The sequence below is a fragment of the Schistocerca cancellata genome, chromosome 9 (genome assembly GCF_023864275.1).
Source record: "Schistocerca cancellata isolate TAMUIC-IGC-003103 chromosome 9, iqSchCanc2.1, whole genome shotgun sequence".
Classification (NCBI taxonomy): domain Eukaryota; kingdom Metazoa; phylum Arthropoda; class Insecta; order Orthoptera; family Acrididae; genus Schistocerca; species Schistocerca cancellata.
Window position 1 is genome coordinate 305,027,630 of NC_064634.1, and position 17,180 is coordinate 305,044,809.

The 17,180-nt window shown below is 41.9% G+C and overlaps 1 protein-coding gene across 1 annotated transcript in view; it reads left to right on the forward strand.

Annotated features, from left to right (window-relative positions):
• The window catches only part of LOC126101376 (UDP-glycosyltransferase UGT5-like), a 40,267-nt gene that overhangs the window by 17,616 nt on the left and 5,471 nt on the right, over nucleotides 1–17,180 (forward strand). Inside the window, exons 3-4 of the mRNA XM_049912043.1 lie at nucleotides 11,242–11,464; nucleotides 14,277–14,496. Coding sequence (XP_049768000.1) covers nucleotides 11,242–11,464; nucleotides 14,277–14,496 — 443 coding nt within the window. The remainder of the gene's footprint in view (nucleotides 1–11,241; nucleotides 11,465–14,276; nucleotides 14,497–17,180) is intronic.

A 17,180-nucleotide genomic window follows, 5' to 3' on the forward strand; every position in this document is an offset into this window, starting at 1 on the left:
TTTTCAGTTAACTGTAACACTGGTTTCGGCTTGAGAACTGACGATGATCTAATTCAGTCGAAACATGTAATTACAGTAAAATTAAAAGCGTGCCCTAGACTGTTTCGTTTATGAATTTATAAAGCGAGATAACTGTTGAGTGTTTTTAAACTTTCACGGAGTACAAGTTATTCCTCGAAATTTCAGACGAAGTGTGGAAACCAGTAATTTCCTGCCACAATATTTTCGCGCGTAGTTTTCTGAGTACTTCGCATATTTTCGAGGAAAAAATTCTGCTATATCGAATGTAAAGTTTCCGTGTAAACGGGCAGACTAAAAGAAAAACATAAGTTAAAAGTGATCTTTAGTCGTTCATCACAAAACTCGGCGCATCTGGAATCGGTCAAAGAAGATTTAGATGGCACAAGGCGGATCTTTATAATATTCGATGTGAGTTCGGCAAATCACAATAGGGGAAAGGATTCTCACTGTTGAGGTGTGCATCGTGGAGCATCAGCGGCATAGACACTAAACTCAGCAACCCATTGTCAACTAAAATCGTATTTCTGATGGTCATATGATGGCATACAATGAAACAAAAATTGTGGGTCATACTTTATTATTACAGTATCAATGCAATTGCGGTTGTCTGAGGCCCTTATAAATAGTGGCGGAGGTTTTCAGTTAAATACTGTGCGGGATCCTGTAATATAAAAGCTTTGTGCCCTGTGAAGTCAGCGCCATTGCCTTTCTGTAATTTTACCGTCTAAAGACGTTCGATCTAATAGCGATGAGACGAACTTTCACCACGGGGATGGGAAGTTCGGGCATGCATTTGGGAGGAAGGCGGTTCAAACTCGCGTGCGGTCATCCTGATTTACGTTCTCCGTGACTTCACTAAATCGTTTAAGGAAAATGCCGGGATACTTCCTTGGAAAGTGGACGGCCGATTTCCTTCTCCATCATTCCCCAATCCGATCTTGTGCTCCGACTCTAACAACTTCGTTGTCGAAGGGACGTTAAACACGGATCTCTCACTCCCCCCCCCCCCCCCCCACTCCTCCACCTCGTGAGTTCGGAGCAGCGCACAGAGTTTCTGCAGAAGAACGAACATCCAAGCAACGCATGCGCAGTAACATTTAGTTACGGAACGCTTGCTCCAGCGGAGCCTTAAAATAAGAAATTTCAGTATATTTTCGTCGCTACACACGTGAAAAGGGCCAGAAGACTCTGCGTCGAAAACTTGTGACAGCGAGTTACTGGCAACCGGCAGTTCGCTCGAAATGTCATTGAATGATATCACTGTTATCTCCTGCTACACGATTTCACCGTTCCGTACAGTCAAAATGTTCGCTCAAAGTCTGTTGGGAACCAGGTACGTGAAGTTTCCCTGGCGGGGACCTCCGTGGCAGCACGAACCACTGGTTCGTGGCTTGCCCTACAAAACTGTGTTGTCGACTGGCCTGCCACATATGTCGTAGTTGTAATTAGCGTTGACATAATGATGTGTGATAGGTACAGTGCAAGTTCTCCTTGTCTCACCATCGTAGATTGCATTTTTTTTGGCAAATAATTACTAGTTTTGAGCTATTACGCAGATCTCGGGTTCCACTGAAAAAATTACGTTTGCATGGTGACTTATGTAAACTCCATGTGGAGAGGAAGAGAATATTTTGTGGTCATCATCCGATATCTACGAAAAGCGAACCACCCCTGTACGAAATCATCAACTGTCGTACTGCTTATAAGGTTTCTGTAAGGTTAGTCGTCTAATATATAGGATAGCTTTGACGAAGCGAAAACATAAGCAGAAGACTGACTCTGTTTCGCCATTCGTGACGTAACTGGTTCAGTTCCCAACATTAGTCGCTCATCATTTATAGTTGCCAGTGCCCTCCGGATCATGCAAAAGCCATTACGAGCGCAATATGTCGGTCACGCACAGTAGCCCAGACTGTAAATGGCTACCTTGCAAAGCGGAGAATCGCTACACCACTTCTGAGCCAGACGTTGAGGCCCTGTTTTTCAGAAAAGTACTTCTTTTCTAAAGACGAGGGCTTCAGCTTAGGCTGCCGCAACTGGGAGACAACTTTCCAAGTGACTTCGGCGCAGGACGCCCGCCGGCCATTTACTCTTTTCTGGCCACGTCGCAGTCGTCAACCAGATACGCTGCTGTCTAGGCATGCGTTACACAGCGCTCTGTGGAGGTAAGTCATTATTTTAGAGGAAGAGCTTTCTCCGAAACAGTCACCAGGGCTGTGTTTCGATTAATTAAATTTGCACAATGATATAAGACCAATGGAGGTTCTAACACCGAAACCTCCAGATGTGAGACCCTCAGATCAGTACCAAACGTTGTATGTCGATAGAGTATTAACCAAAATAGCGATCTAGTTCGTGCTATGTGCTGTCGTCCAATTGAACATGCTTAGATGGTAATTAAAAGTAACACCAGAACTAAGCATATAGGAAAAGCATATCTGTGAATGATTGTGTTGTAGATTTCGCGTGCGTGAGTTGGTCTTACAAGAGGTCGTCGTACCATAGGCTCTGTGTTCAAATCCCAAAGATGGCAATTTATTTTCTTTTTACTGTTAACGCATGAAACTGTTATATCGGAGAACATTTTCCTGACATGTAAAAGGACTTTTCGGAGTTTGTAGCAATGATCCTTTTCCAGTCTGCTTTCGCTTAGTTAGTTGAAAGTAGCAAACATATAGAGTACATTTGTATAGATAGGTGTGGTGTTCTGTCGGACATGTGCGACAGAACAGGCACGACTCGTGATGAAGGAGTTAGTGCACTTGTGATTTCATAGACTAAACACAAACAATCGGAACAGTAGAATATAGAAACAACTGTTTCACACGTGCGGGCGTATTAATAGACTCATATAACACTATCGTGCACAATACAGTAAAAAACTTTTCATCATTGGTATTTTAACTCAGGAAAATCTAAGGCTCTTCCAACTTCCACACGGAAGCTATACGTGTTAACTGCGCACAGTTGCGGTTTTCTTTTGCTCCGTAGTCGTGGTGTTACTTTTAATTCCCGTTTACACCTGTTATGCTGGACAACAGCACATAGTATGAACTAAATCGGTGTTTTGGTTGATACTCTATCGACGTACAACGTTTGGTACCTATCTGAGCTTCTGACATCTGGAGGTTTGGATGTAAGCACAAACTTTCTGAAGAAGGTGTCAAGTGCTGTCGATAAGTAGCAAGTTTTTCACACAAGTGTTGTTTCAAGTCAAACGTAGTATATCGTCAAACAACTTATACTTTCGCTGAACCCAATGAAAAGCAGTTACACGTCTGAATTTCGATAGATTCACAACAACGACGAACTACTTCCAGATAAAATTAAAATTTCTTATGTAAAATATCCAAGCTAAACACGAATTGCTCGCAATCAAAAGGGATAGACACTTCAAGTATTTCAGTGAGACCACAGAACTAATGGGGAAAGGAAAGATAGCACAGAAAGTTCGGTTCCGGAAATTCAAAAGAGTGTACAGCAGAATGCGTGACATCTGCAACATAAAGTGCATGTATACACACACAGAGTGAAAGGATAGGGAGCCTAAATATGGAAATTCTAATGCGTTGGGTGCACCAGATAAACATTTTATATCTTTCTTATAATTTCAGTTTTTAGCAGAGCTCAAATGTCACAACAATTAAGAGCTTGCCCCAGGGGCATTCAAAATGCTATTCGTAATAATATTTTGTAACAACCACCAATCGAAAAGCATTTTAGAAAATTTTAAAATTCCAGAAAATTTAATTCGAGCAATCCTTTCACTTCTCTAATCAGGAAGAAATTATGCTGACTAAGTAGACCCAACTTGAAACCACGAAGGTAAAGGGAAGTACTGGTTCTTCAAACGGCGTAGGTACGCTCTTCACGATGGACAATCGCCAACCACAACACGGCGGTCGAGCTCCGTGTTCATCGAGAGACCCCTGTCAACATGAAGAACAGCCAGCGAGACAACATACAGCAGACGGCCGCATGTGTAATTGAACGCCTTGAAAAGAGCAGCAAGTCTGCTCCCCTGTAGGAAACGACGAAACCCCCCGCCAACAAACATGAACCAGAGACGTTCAGCGAGCGGACGGAATCGATATAAGCACACACACGGATCACAAAGAGATTACATCAGTTTTTAAGCTCAGTTTGCGAGAATAACTTAAATCCTCAACAGAAAAGGCGATATCGAAAACACCCTGAAGGATAAACGAAGGATTAGGAGGAAAGCTCGTGGTCCAGCAGAAACGGGGGACAGATAGACTGGAATCCCGTAAAACAAAAGATAAATTTCAGAATGAGATTTTCACTCTGCAGCGGAGTGTTCGCTGATATGAAACTTCCTGGCAGATTAAAACTGTGTGCCCGACCGAGACTCGAACTCGGGACCTTTGCCTTTCGCGGGCAAGTGCTCTACCATCTGAGCTACCGAAGCACGATTCACGCCCGGTACTCACAGCTTTACTTCTGCCAGTATCTCGTCTCCTACCTTCCAAACTTTACAGAAGCTCTCCTGCGAACCTTGCAGAACTAGCACTCCTGAAAGAAAGGATATAGCGGAGACATGGCTTAGTCACAGCCTGGGGGATGTTTCCAGAATGAGATTGTCACTCTGCAGCGGAGTGTGCGCTGATATGAAACTTCCTGGCAGATTAAAACTGTGTGCCCGACCGAGACTCGAACTCGGGACCTTTGCCTTTCGCGGGCAAGTGCTCTACCATCTGAGCTACCGAAGCACGACTCACGCCCGGTACTCACAGCTTTCTTCTGCCAGTATCTCGTCTCCTACCTTCCAAACTAGCTCGGATGGTAGAGCACTTGCCCGCGAAAGACAAAGGTCCCGAGTTCGAGTCTCGGTCGGGCACACAGTTTTAAACTGCCAGGAAGTTTCAAAAGATAAATTATTAGACCTGTTTGTAGACATTACAAAACAAGTATTAAAATTTTATGGGCAAATTCAAAGACGCCAAAAAATGAGTCTTACACACAATGTTGTGACTTATACAGGGTGTTACAAAAAGGTACGGCCAAACTTTCAGGAAACAATCCTCACACACAAATAAAGAAAATATGTTATGTGGACATGTGTCCGGAAACGCTTAATTTCCATGTTAGAGCTCATTTTAGTTTCGTCAGTACGTACGCTCATGATTTCATACGGGATACTCTACCTGTGCTGCTAGAACATGTGCCTTTACAAGTACGACACAACATGTGGTTCATGCACGATGGAGCTCCTGCACATTTCTGTCGAAGTGTTCGTACGCTTCTCAATAACAGATTCGGTGACCGATGGATTGGTAGAGGCAGGCCAATTCCATGGCCTCCACGCTCTCCTGACCTCAACCCTCTTGTCTTTCATTCATGGGGGCATTTGAAAGCTCTTGTCTACGCAACCCCGGTACCAAATGTAGAGACTCTTCGTGCTCGTATTGTCGACGGCTGTGATTCAATACGCCATTCTCCAGGGCTGCATCAGTGCATCAGGGATTCCGTGCGACGGAGGGTGGATGCATGTATCCTCGCTAACGGAGGACATTTTGAACACTTCCTGTAACAAAGTGTTTGAAGACACGTTGGTACGTTCTGTTGCTGTGTGTTTCCATTCCATGGTTAATGTGATTTAAAGAGAAGTAATAAGATGAGCTCATGGAAAGTAAGCGTTTCCGGACACATGTCCACATAACATATTTTCTTTCTTTGTGTGTGAGGAATGTTTCCTGAAAGTTTGGCCGTACCTTTTTGTAACACCCTGTATAGGAAAATTAAAGAATATACTATGTATCTAACAACCTAAAGAGGACCTCAAGTGATCACAGGTAGAAGTTTGGGAACTAGTAGAGAATAATGTGTTCAAGTCAAAACGTAAACAGTCGAGTAGTAGTACTAAGTTCTTAAAAACGAAAAACAGCTCCCACTGAGAGAATGAGAGCCGTATGGAAGATAAGGACAATGAATATAACGGCACTGCGAGACCCAGCTTGGACCATAAGCAAATAATAACAATGATAATAATAATAGTAATAATAACAATAGTAATAACAACAATACATATTCTAAGTCATAAATCGAAGACTGATCGCCCGTCTTTATAAGGCAAGATAACTGGTTAACGTTAATCACAAAAACCTTAACTGCCAGATATAACAATGACGCAATAAATCCCTGGAAAAGAAAATGGATCCAGAAAAATTAGACACATTTGCAAAAAAAATGGCTCTGAGCACTATGGGACTCAACTGCTGAGGTCATTAGTCCCCTAGAACTTAGAACTAGTTAAACCTAACTAACCTAAGGACATCACAAACATCCATGCCCGAAGCAGGATTCGAACCTGCGACCGTAGCGGTCTTGCGGTTCCAGACTGCAGCGCCTTTAACCGCACGGCCACTTCGGCCGGCCAGACACATTTGCATACGAATAACACAATATTCAGCTTTTATAACATTGAAGCTGGATTATAATCATCATCAGTTATACGACATCAATCGGAGGACAAAGGCCTCGTCTAGAATCTTCCATGTATAGCATCTTAAGTGGTACGCTCTGTCCAGTCACTTTAATATGACCACCTGTAAAAAGCCTGAATAACCACCTTCTGCCGCTCGGACTGCTGCAAGACATACAGGAATGAGAATGAAGTAGAAGGTACCTACGTGGATGTTGACCCACGCCGACTTCAGCGCCTTGGTCGGCAGCGCTAGGTTTCTCGGTTGTGGGTCCATGGCACGAACAACAGGCTCGAGATGGTCCCACAGATTCTCGATGGGGTTTACATTCGGGAGGTTTGGTGAGCAGGGGAGTGCGCTAAACTCATTCTGGTGCTCTTGAAACCACACGCGTACACTGCAAGCCGGGTGACATATTGCATTGTCCTACGGTAGATGCCACTGTGCCGGCGGGAAACAAAATCCGTGTGCGGGTGGACATGGTCCATAATGATAGATACATATTTGTTTCGATCCAATGTGTCTTCCAGAATGACAAGATCGTCCCACGGAATGCCATGAAAACATTCCCCAAACCATAACGCTTCCATCTCCGGCCTGCACCCTTTCGACACTTGTTACAGGGTGTTTCCTCTCGGACGTTTCACGCTGAAGGAGCATAAGACGTGGTACATCTGAAAATTCCACATGTCGCCACTCAGTGGAAGTCCAGTTACTATATTGGAGTGCAAATTTCAGCCTTCGTCACTGATAAATAACAGTCAGCATGGGTGCATGATACAGGCGCCTGCTATGGAGGCCCATGCATACCAACATTCGTTAAACGGTCATTAAGGTGGCACTGTTACTCGCTCCTTGTTTCGTCTGGGCTATTAGTTGCCCAACAGTTGCACGTCTATTCGCCCGTATCAATCTCTGCAACCACTGCCATCTACGGCCTGTGGTTCACCGCAATTGCGTCGGCGCCGGTGCTGGAAAGCGCCATTCTGTCGTGCAAGGGATATTTTAACCATGTGCATGAAGCCATGATCCGTTTCAGAAATGCCTCCACTGTTGGTCCGGAATCCATCGCCTCTTGGACGTAAGATAAATTTCTCTGTTTCCGATTTACAAGAGTGACTGCACTGTTCCCCGCGTCTCCTCGACACCCTTTATACGCCTTCCACTGTCTCCTGCCGTTCGTGGGTTGCTATTGTACATATGTGGTTGTCACATTAATGTGACTGGACTCTGTACATTTATACTGTGAGTGCATGATTTCCAACATCATCTACCATCTCAGGTTTTTCATGTCTCTAGAAAATAAACAAAAAAGTCCCTCAGTCTGTCTAGTACCGATTCCACTGGCAACATGTTCGCTCCAGCTCCATTTGGATTTTCCTTGCAAACGTAATTACGTGATCCAGACAAGTCTGTTGAACGAGCCGTTTGTTTTTGTTCCTTTCATAACAAATAACAAATCTCAAAATGCACCCTTTCATTACTTCCTCATTAATCCGTGGTTTGTGAATCGCTTTCTTATTGAAAATCCACATATCATTGCCGTAAGCCGGGCTGGTACCATACACATTTTTTTTTTCTTTTCGGTAATTTACATTTGAATGTTCGTTTTGAAAAGTCAATTAAGATTAGCAAAAGTACTCTAAGCCATTTTTCCCCACTGTTTACTTCTTTTGTCACCCATCCAATCGTTGTCTTCGCTGTTCTAAACATAAAACTCCTTACTTGGTTCCATGACGTCATTATTACTATGTGTCGCTATCTTTTTAATGTGCTGATCATTCGTTACACCAAAAGGGACTAATTATATATTACATTATTCGGAAATATGTGTCCGTAGGGTGACGTGTTTTGATTCTCGTTCATTCATTTCCCTCTTTGAGAAAGGCGTACAAACGGATATTTTCTGCAAAGTGCACTGTCATATTTTCTCTCTATCATCAATCTCTGCTGTGATGAAATTTCGTAGAGGGGTGGTCGTTTTTCAAAACAGTAAATTACCATTTAATCTTCGTCCATGTCAACTTCAATTGGCAGTAATGATAGTGATTCTTCGAACGCAACATACGTGTGTGTTTAGCTGACACCAAGAAGACTGCAGTCTAAAAACCATAAGCATTTGTTGGCAGATTTCAGTCCACTGCTGGATGTAGGGCTCCTCCATATATTTCCATTGTCTTCGATTTTGCGCCATCTAATACCACCGTGTTCCTGCCACCAACTGCACGTCATCAAGCCATCTCTTCTGGAGTCTTCCAGTGACTGTCTTGCGGTGCCATGGTTTCCAGTGGATATTTATAGCGGTCCATCTGCTGTGACCTTTTTGAGATATGTGTCCGACCCACTGTTACGTCAGTCCTGTAATTCTCTATAGTACATCTATTACTTCTGTTCTCCCTCTAATGTCCTGTGACAGAATCCTATCCCTGAGGCTGATTCCTAGTATCTGGCGCTCTGTAGCTTGTTGTGTGCGGATTGGTTTACGAGCTCTTCCATTTATCGGAATCACAGTTTCCAGAGCGTTGGTTATAACTGACAATACGGACATGATACAAACTTTAGCCTTCAAGTTATTTGGGAATACCTGCTTATCTGGCTGAATCTTCCATAATGCTGTCGAGTCCCTGTTTCGCGAGGAATTTCCGTATTGATTGTTTCTCCACAGTTTAATCTTGCGTCAAAAACAGATGTATTCATCACCAGTTTTTGTACACTGGTTTCCTATTAAAAGTGGTTACTTTTCTGGGCACAGAATTTTTGTTTTACTGTTGTTCAATTCCAATCCAGCCTCTGCGGAGATAAGATTTAGTTCTAGTATTGTATTCTGTAGTCCTTTCAAATATTCACTTACGAGAAGAATATCATCGGCAAAGAGCAGATGGTTCAGATATGAGCCACTGATTTAGATATGAGCCACTGATTTTTGTTCCTCTGTTAATCCATTCTGTTGATCTGAATATGTCTTCCAATACAAGGATGAACAGTTTACGAGAAGTCTCGATAAGATGTTTCTTTACTCAGCAAATCTTCTGAGCATATAATTTGCCGAAAGCACAAGATTTTGTCCAAGATTTGGTTTTTGGTGACTTTCAGTACATGTTAGAAGTGTTGCTAGATAAACGAGATGGTCAGCTAAAGTTGTTTCTTGTAATATTCTAATCGTATGACATTCTGTTTTGTTCCGAATTAGTTACACACCTCTCCTATTTACGGGAACCCCGCCGTGAGTGTATTTTCTATGGTTGACAGTACCATCGTTAGTACATTTCTCAAAAACTGCTTATTCAAATCAAAGCAAATTAGAAAGGTCGTAAGCTGTCACATCTTCCTCAAAGTATATTACTTACACGATAGTAGCATCATTATTACAGCAGAAATTCACAGAAAAGTAAGTGACCTTAACATCGGCATTTAAAAAGAAATTACATTGAAATTTTTGTCATACGTGTCACTGGATTGCTGTAGTTATAGTACAATTCAATGAAAGTGATGTAATAAATATCTGTACCACGTTTCACTTAAGGAGGCGTAGTAACTTCAGAAAAAAAATGTACATGAAGCTAAAAATTTTTTACTTTTAGGAAAATACGTTTAATTTTTTGAGACGATATGTTCAACCTACATAAAACGTTGTAGCTCACTAGATCCATAGCTGTCATCGTTGCGGGTTACTGCATCCTCCAGCTTATGTCTGCAGGCCCTCTTTGAATTCTGACATCTTTTTTCATGCGTAGGGAGCTGACCTTCAGCAGGTCAATTGACAGAAGTGCTTTCTTTACTTTCTCTCCATGTTCGATGCCGATGTTACTGAAAAGTTTCAGCCTACTGGCCGACCCGTCATTTAGAAACAACGCTGCATCCATGACACCAGTTTTTAGGGTTTCGAAGCCCACAAATATTGTTTTAGGAAAGTATTTCACGCAAGTTTAGTGAAGCTTTCATTGAAATTTTGAATTTACGCATAGATGCATTTAGCAAGTAACATTTAGCTAGCTACGTCCCAAGAGATAAGTTTTATAACACTTTGCTATTGACATTGATAAAACGTGATTGTGTCCATGTACTGTACATCGCCAGTTGTACCAATTGTCTGATACTTGCTCTGTATCTCAGGCTCCTTTGGACAACGAGAATGTCAGAGTTTGTCATTTTTAGCAGTTCTGTGAAAGAAGATTGTCCAAACAGTTTTTTTCATTTCTTCTAAACTGTTACTGTTTCTGCATATTATACTTCGCATATTTTCGATCTATAGAGATAAAACATGAGTATAAACACAGTAAGACTACTTCTAGAAATCAAGCATCTCCTTCAAACCCTTACGATGAGTAAAACATAAACAGAACGATTATTTGGTGTTCAACTGTCACCCATTCTTGTGTAGCACTACGGTGACAACTTTAAGAGCAGTTGTCAAACAATAAATAGAGTAAAGAGAGAGATAGTATGCTGCACCCGGGAGAAAAACAGCTTACGTGACAGAAGGGAGGGTACCGTAGTTTAGAAAATGCTCTCTCTTTCCTATCAGTATAAGTCAAACATACAATAATCATACACATTCTCGTTCTGGGAGAACTGGAGTATAACTTAACATAATTAAAAAAAAAAAATCCGTATTACGACGGAGTTTCACTTATTGGTTCCCTTAAGACAATGCTATGTGGTATGCATGTAACTAATTACAAAATAATTAAACCTTAGATGTTACTGAATGACTAAATGCTTACACTCTAGATATTATATAACAAAACATCTGAAGTAAATAACGTTTAATTTTCAGAATTTACAAGAATTTCTTGATAGTGCAACGGATGGTGCGATATTGTTCAGCCTGGGGTCCAACATCAAAAGCTCTCAAATGCCTGACGAGAAGCGGGCGGCTTTTCTGACAACCTTCTCCCAGCTCAAGCAGAGAGTTCTGTGGAAGTGGGAAACCGAAGACCTCCCGGGGAAGCCAGAGAACTTAAAAGTGTCCAAGTGGTTGCCGCAGTCAGATATACTGGGTAAGTGTGAAAAGCTGCTATCACGTTATTTATTTAACCTGTGAGTGCATAGCAAGATGTGACTCTCGTACTGATTCGCTAAAAATATTCCATTTTGTATGACATTTGAACGATGAATTGAAAACAACGCGACCTGACTACTGTTAATGAAATATGATGTAGTAAGCAAACTATCATACCGGAACAGAACATACAAAGTGTAATAAAATGATATGGTCAGACTTTCAGGAGACATTCCTCACATGTAGCGGAAGAAAATACATTAAGTGGACATGGATCCGGAAACTATTTATTTCCATGTTAGAGAACAGTGGCACTACCTTTACCAGCAGGAGGAACTAAAAGATCCTTATCTTCCCTTAATGATCGGATGGCCATCAAAAAAATGGTTCAAATGGCTCTGAGCACTATGGGACTCAACATCTTAGGTCATAAGTCCCCTAGAACTTAGAACTACTTAAACCTAACTAACCTAAGGACATCACACACACCCATGCCCGAGGCAGGATTCGAACCTGCGACCGTAGCAGTCCCGCGGTTCCGGACTGCAGCGCCAGAACCGCTAGACCACCGCGGCCGGCAGATAATGGCCATCCTTTCACTGGAAGAAATGTTACTCTGCGGTGGCGGTGTACGACGAAGATGATGAAAACTTCCTGTCTAATTTCCTGTGACACATCTTCAGGAAAGCGAACAACGGCCTGCTCAACAGCGCTAATAAAATCAATAGTAGGCAGGTTCCCTGGTGTAGGACGAAAGTTCATACCTTTCTCCAAAACCGACAAAGTAGCATCATCCAGTTGCTTGTCAGTTTAATTACTAACAGTCCGAAGACTAGTAATGTCATCGGATGTGGATGGTTGTTGGCGAAGTCGAAGAAATTTCGAAGATTGTATCTTAATAGTGTTCTTCTGCCTAGAATCCGAATAGGCCTACGAAGCTTCATCAACCCACTTCCAGGATGCGGGGAACAGACGAGAATAAAGTTCTAAATGCAAGAAATACAATTCTTTGGATATCAGATAAAACTGTTGACATGTGAAACGAATTCTCTCCCGTACTAACGTCACACTAGGATGTTTCTTGATCCTTTTTGCCATTCTAGTAACAATAAAGTGAGAAAATTTAGCACTTTTGGAACAATACCTTCATCATGGTATCTCAATAAAAGTACAAGTGAACTCAGCAACTTCCCTTTCTTCTTGCGAAATTTATCAAACTTCTCAACAAGAATGATCATCTCCACCCCGCAGAGGTTTCTGGTGTAATCCTGTAGATATTCCCGATGTGTTATATGATTATGTTCTTCACAGGTATGCTGACGGACATAATCGTCTTGAATACACGATATTTCGGCGATCCATCTGGCCGCCATCTTCAGTTGCGATCGCTGAGACACATTCACGGCGGAACCGAATGAACATCAGAAACGGCGGCTCCTGGGATTGTGTACTCAAGGAATCCATCGAAATACGATTATCCGATGATATTATTAACAGGGATAGAGGTTTTACTTCAAGCAAGATACGGAACCCTATTTTATCTGATTAAAACCACGACGGTCTGGTTTTCGACCCGCCACATTTTAATCTGCGATTTATCACTTTCGCCAGTTTCCACCGCCGGCGGCGCTGCAATTGTTTGCTTTGCAGGGGGCAACATTCCGCTTCTAGCGCAGGCGCAGTGGCCTGGACCCGGGCTATAAAGGAGCCGCCGTCTCTGATGTTCATTCAGTTCTGACGTGATTGTGCCTCAGCGATCGTACCTGAAGATGGCGGCTAGATCGATCGCCGAAATACCGTGTATTGAAGACTATTATATCCAGTAGCATAACCGTGAAGGACGTAATCATAGTTTTCGGATTAATGGAAAGCCTATCTTCGTTCCTGCGAAAACATAATTTGCAAAACTCGGATGTAGCACCTTGCATGCTTCTATGTGCGACAGCGCCAAATTGTTCAGGTGAGAGAAGCTTTTCTTGTTTATAATGGGTAAAAACTTTTCTTAAATCCATCATAAACTAAGAAAAGCAAAACAGTAAGCTCTTTTGTGAATAGAGTGAGAAATAATGTGCAAAATTTTGTACGACAATATAACTGATGACTCTGCGAATAGAAAATCGTGCGAAAATGTATTGTAAAACTTCCATAACTTATTTAATTTCGTCGTCATCATCAGCCGAAATGTTACTAGATAACTGAATATATTGTTTATAAACTGTAAGTAAGCCAATAAAAATCATTTAGTTACGCTTACCGAACGTACATTATTGTGTCAGTAGTTTTAATGCATACCGTACTCCGCCTTACTAGTAGTACATGATTGAGCTTTTATTAGCTCAGAAATATACCCAAAAACTATTTCTTGTGCAATTTGAACTAAGTCGATGGATTGTAAACAAAATAATCTAAGAAGTGACTCACCGATGCCCTAGTTCACAATCATACTATTTACGGGGCAAAGGTGGTGTAATTAGGACAATACTGCCAAACTATAAAGTTTCAATTTCATTGACAAAAAGATTGTTAATTAATATGATTGTGAAGTAGGGTATCGAATTGTAGAGGACGATAGGAGTGGCAAAATTTGAGTAGCCTACAGGTGACAAATGTGTAAATCCGCCACTGGTCATGGTACTAGGAAGACAGATTACAACTTTTCGCTCTTATGTAATAAGTTTTCTTCCACAGAGATCATTTTCGGCATAACTCATTCATGATGGATTATCAGTGGGTATTATGCTAGGCTAAATTTTTTAATATGAGGCCACCAAACGTTTTGCGACCTAACACTCACCTGCTTTAAATTCCAGCTCACAGAAACATGAAGCTGTTCATCACGCACGGTGGACTCGGCAGCACGCTGGAGGCCGTGCACCACGGGGTGCCCCTGATTGGAGTCCCCGTGTTCGCCGATCAGGACAGCAACATGATCAGGGCGGAGCAGCACGGCTACGCCTTGAGGCTTCAGTTCAGCAACATCACGGCTGACACACTCCTTTGGGCGATCACGGAAGTACTTGATAATCCCAGGTAAGGAGGCGCCCGATGCTACTCATGTAAAACGGGAATATTCGTGAAATTCGCAAGGCAGTGTGTAGCCAGCCCCGTTAACATTAGATACTGCTCCAAGATCACAGATTATCTCAGCCCATAGGTTCCCGTTGATTCTCTGGAGGTTCCTTCTGATCATCAGCGCACGCAGATTCTCGTCTGGCCAAATACGATTTTTGCGCGAATTCAGCCTTGTCCGCAAGCGAGCGGACGTGCATTCGTCGGCGAATTGTAGGGAAGTTGGTAATTATGGCTGAAGGGTGCAGTGCTGAAAATGCTGTTACACAAAGTGTACATTTTGCTAGTGGTTACCCAGTAGTGTTACCTGGATATTGACTTCACATGTCAATAAAACGTGCGTCCAGTTGTGCACTATTTGGCGAGTGCTGACTAATACATCCTCTTAACATGCTTTCCTTAAAGGGAAGTGGTGGGGCCGAGCGTTGACGACAGTCAACTGATTAGATACCTCCTCGTAGCCGCCAGAAATGCAGAGTAATTGATCCAGTGTTCAGGAATTAAATTTCTCAGTACCATTCAGTATGGCTGTACACACAGTAAAATGTGATAAGCAGAGAAAACCCACTTTGCTATAAGTAGAAACAACAATTTGAGAAACAAATCAGGCGGAAAATATTTCATCTGTCTGGTACCTCTCAGTTTTCTCCCAATTGATGCGAATCTCGAATGCAGCAGAAAGTTTCATAACAGTGACGCAGCTCTGCTGTTACCATCTACATTTCCTCATGCACGCAGTTTTTCGATCACTTTGATACTTGCGCAGTGGTCGTAACGTTGTCAACAACGTTATTTCTCTGGTAAACAACGCTACAACCCAGTTATTAAGACGACAGAGGACTGTGGAAAGACGAAGCACATGCGCAAGGAGCGTATTAGAAGCAATCTGTACAATGACGTAGTTGACTGACGCGGATACCAAACAAGATGCTTGGACGCTATTCTTCTCAAACTTTGACGCATCATTCGCCCAAATTATGCAACTACACACCGGAGTTTCCTCTCGAAAAATCTAGTTTGTCGTCCCACACAACGTACTAACCGTTGTCGGAATAGTTCCCACGCTGTTCAATAAGAAATGATAGCGTACGTGAAAAATCTAATGTCAGAATTACATAACAGTAACTTTGAAAATTCAATACGTATAAATCTGGAATATTTATCTTCTTATGAACTGTATTGGCGTTCCACTAGCTGTAGCTTTTAGAGGACGCTGTTTCCAAATTGATACTCAGCTATATCCAACACATGATCGACCGCAGAGACCAATGTGCAAGCTTGTGTTCGAAGAATATTTTCCACATGACTGGATATTGTCTTGCAGAGTTACCTGAAAATCTAGTTCTCTACAAGCTCAATAATACACATCTTGTTCATTTTAGCGAGCTTGCTGCGTTTCCGTGACTTCCAGAGAGAATTCCATTATGTGAGCTTACGGTATACTGGACGAGACTGAAAAGTGGAATTATGATTTCCAAGCGGACAAGTAGCCATGAAGTTCTTAACGGAATGAAATGGTTGGATTGAAAAATAACTTCCAAATTACTCAAAAGGAGTTCAATAAACTGAGTGAACCCAAATTCTATCGACAAAATTTCAAAAGTTGTTCATGAGAGTTTTCGTTCCGGGCACCTGTGGTCTCCAGTGGCTTGTTACGGTGTGATCATTTAATAATGATTTACTCGGTTTGTTATCCCTATTAGTTTTGTTCCTGCAAAAATATTTTCAGAATAATCAAAAAGCTGGTCACACACTTGCCCTAAACAACACAAAAGATATTTCTGCGTCCCTTAAACTACGGTCACACAGACATAGCTACACTGTACAGGCACGTGGATCGGAATATTTAACGAGCGTGTGCCGCGTACCTATATCTGACGTGGCTGTGCCTGTTTTCCTCTCGGTGGTTACGTTTTTCTTGCTGCAACCACCAGCTACAAATAAAGTCCTGTAACTGCTTTATGCTATACTATACAATATATATATATATATATATATATATATATATATATATATATATATATATATATATATATATATATATATATACCGGATGATCAAAAAGTCAGTATAAATTTGAAAACGGAATAAACTACGGTATAATGTAGATAGAGACGTAGAAATTGACACACATGCTTGGAATGACGTGTGGTTTCATTAGAACCAAAAAAATACAAACGTTCAAAAAGTCCGACAGATGGCGCTTCATCTGATCAGAATAGCAATAATTAGCATAACAAAGTAAGACAAAGCAAATATGATGTTCTTTACAGGAAGTGCTCAATATGTCCACCATAATTCCTCAACAACAGCTGTAGTCGAGGAATAATGTTGTGAACAGCACTGTAAAGCATGTCTGGAGTTATGGTGAGGCATTGGCGTCGGATGTTGTCTTTCAGCATCCCTAGAGATGTCGGTCGATCACGATACACTTGCGACTTCAGGTAACCCCAAAGCCAATAATCGCACGGACTGAGGTATGGGGACCTGGGAGGCCAAGCATGACGAAAGTGGCGGCTGAGCACACGATCATCACCAAACGACGCGCGCAAGAGATCTTCCACGCGTCTAGCAATACTTTTTTTTTTTTTTTGTTCTAACAAAATCCCATGTCATTCCAAGCATGTGTGTCAATTTTTACCTCT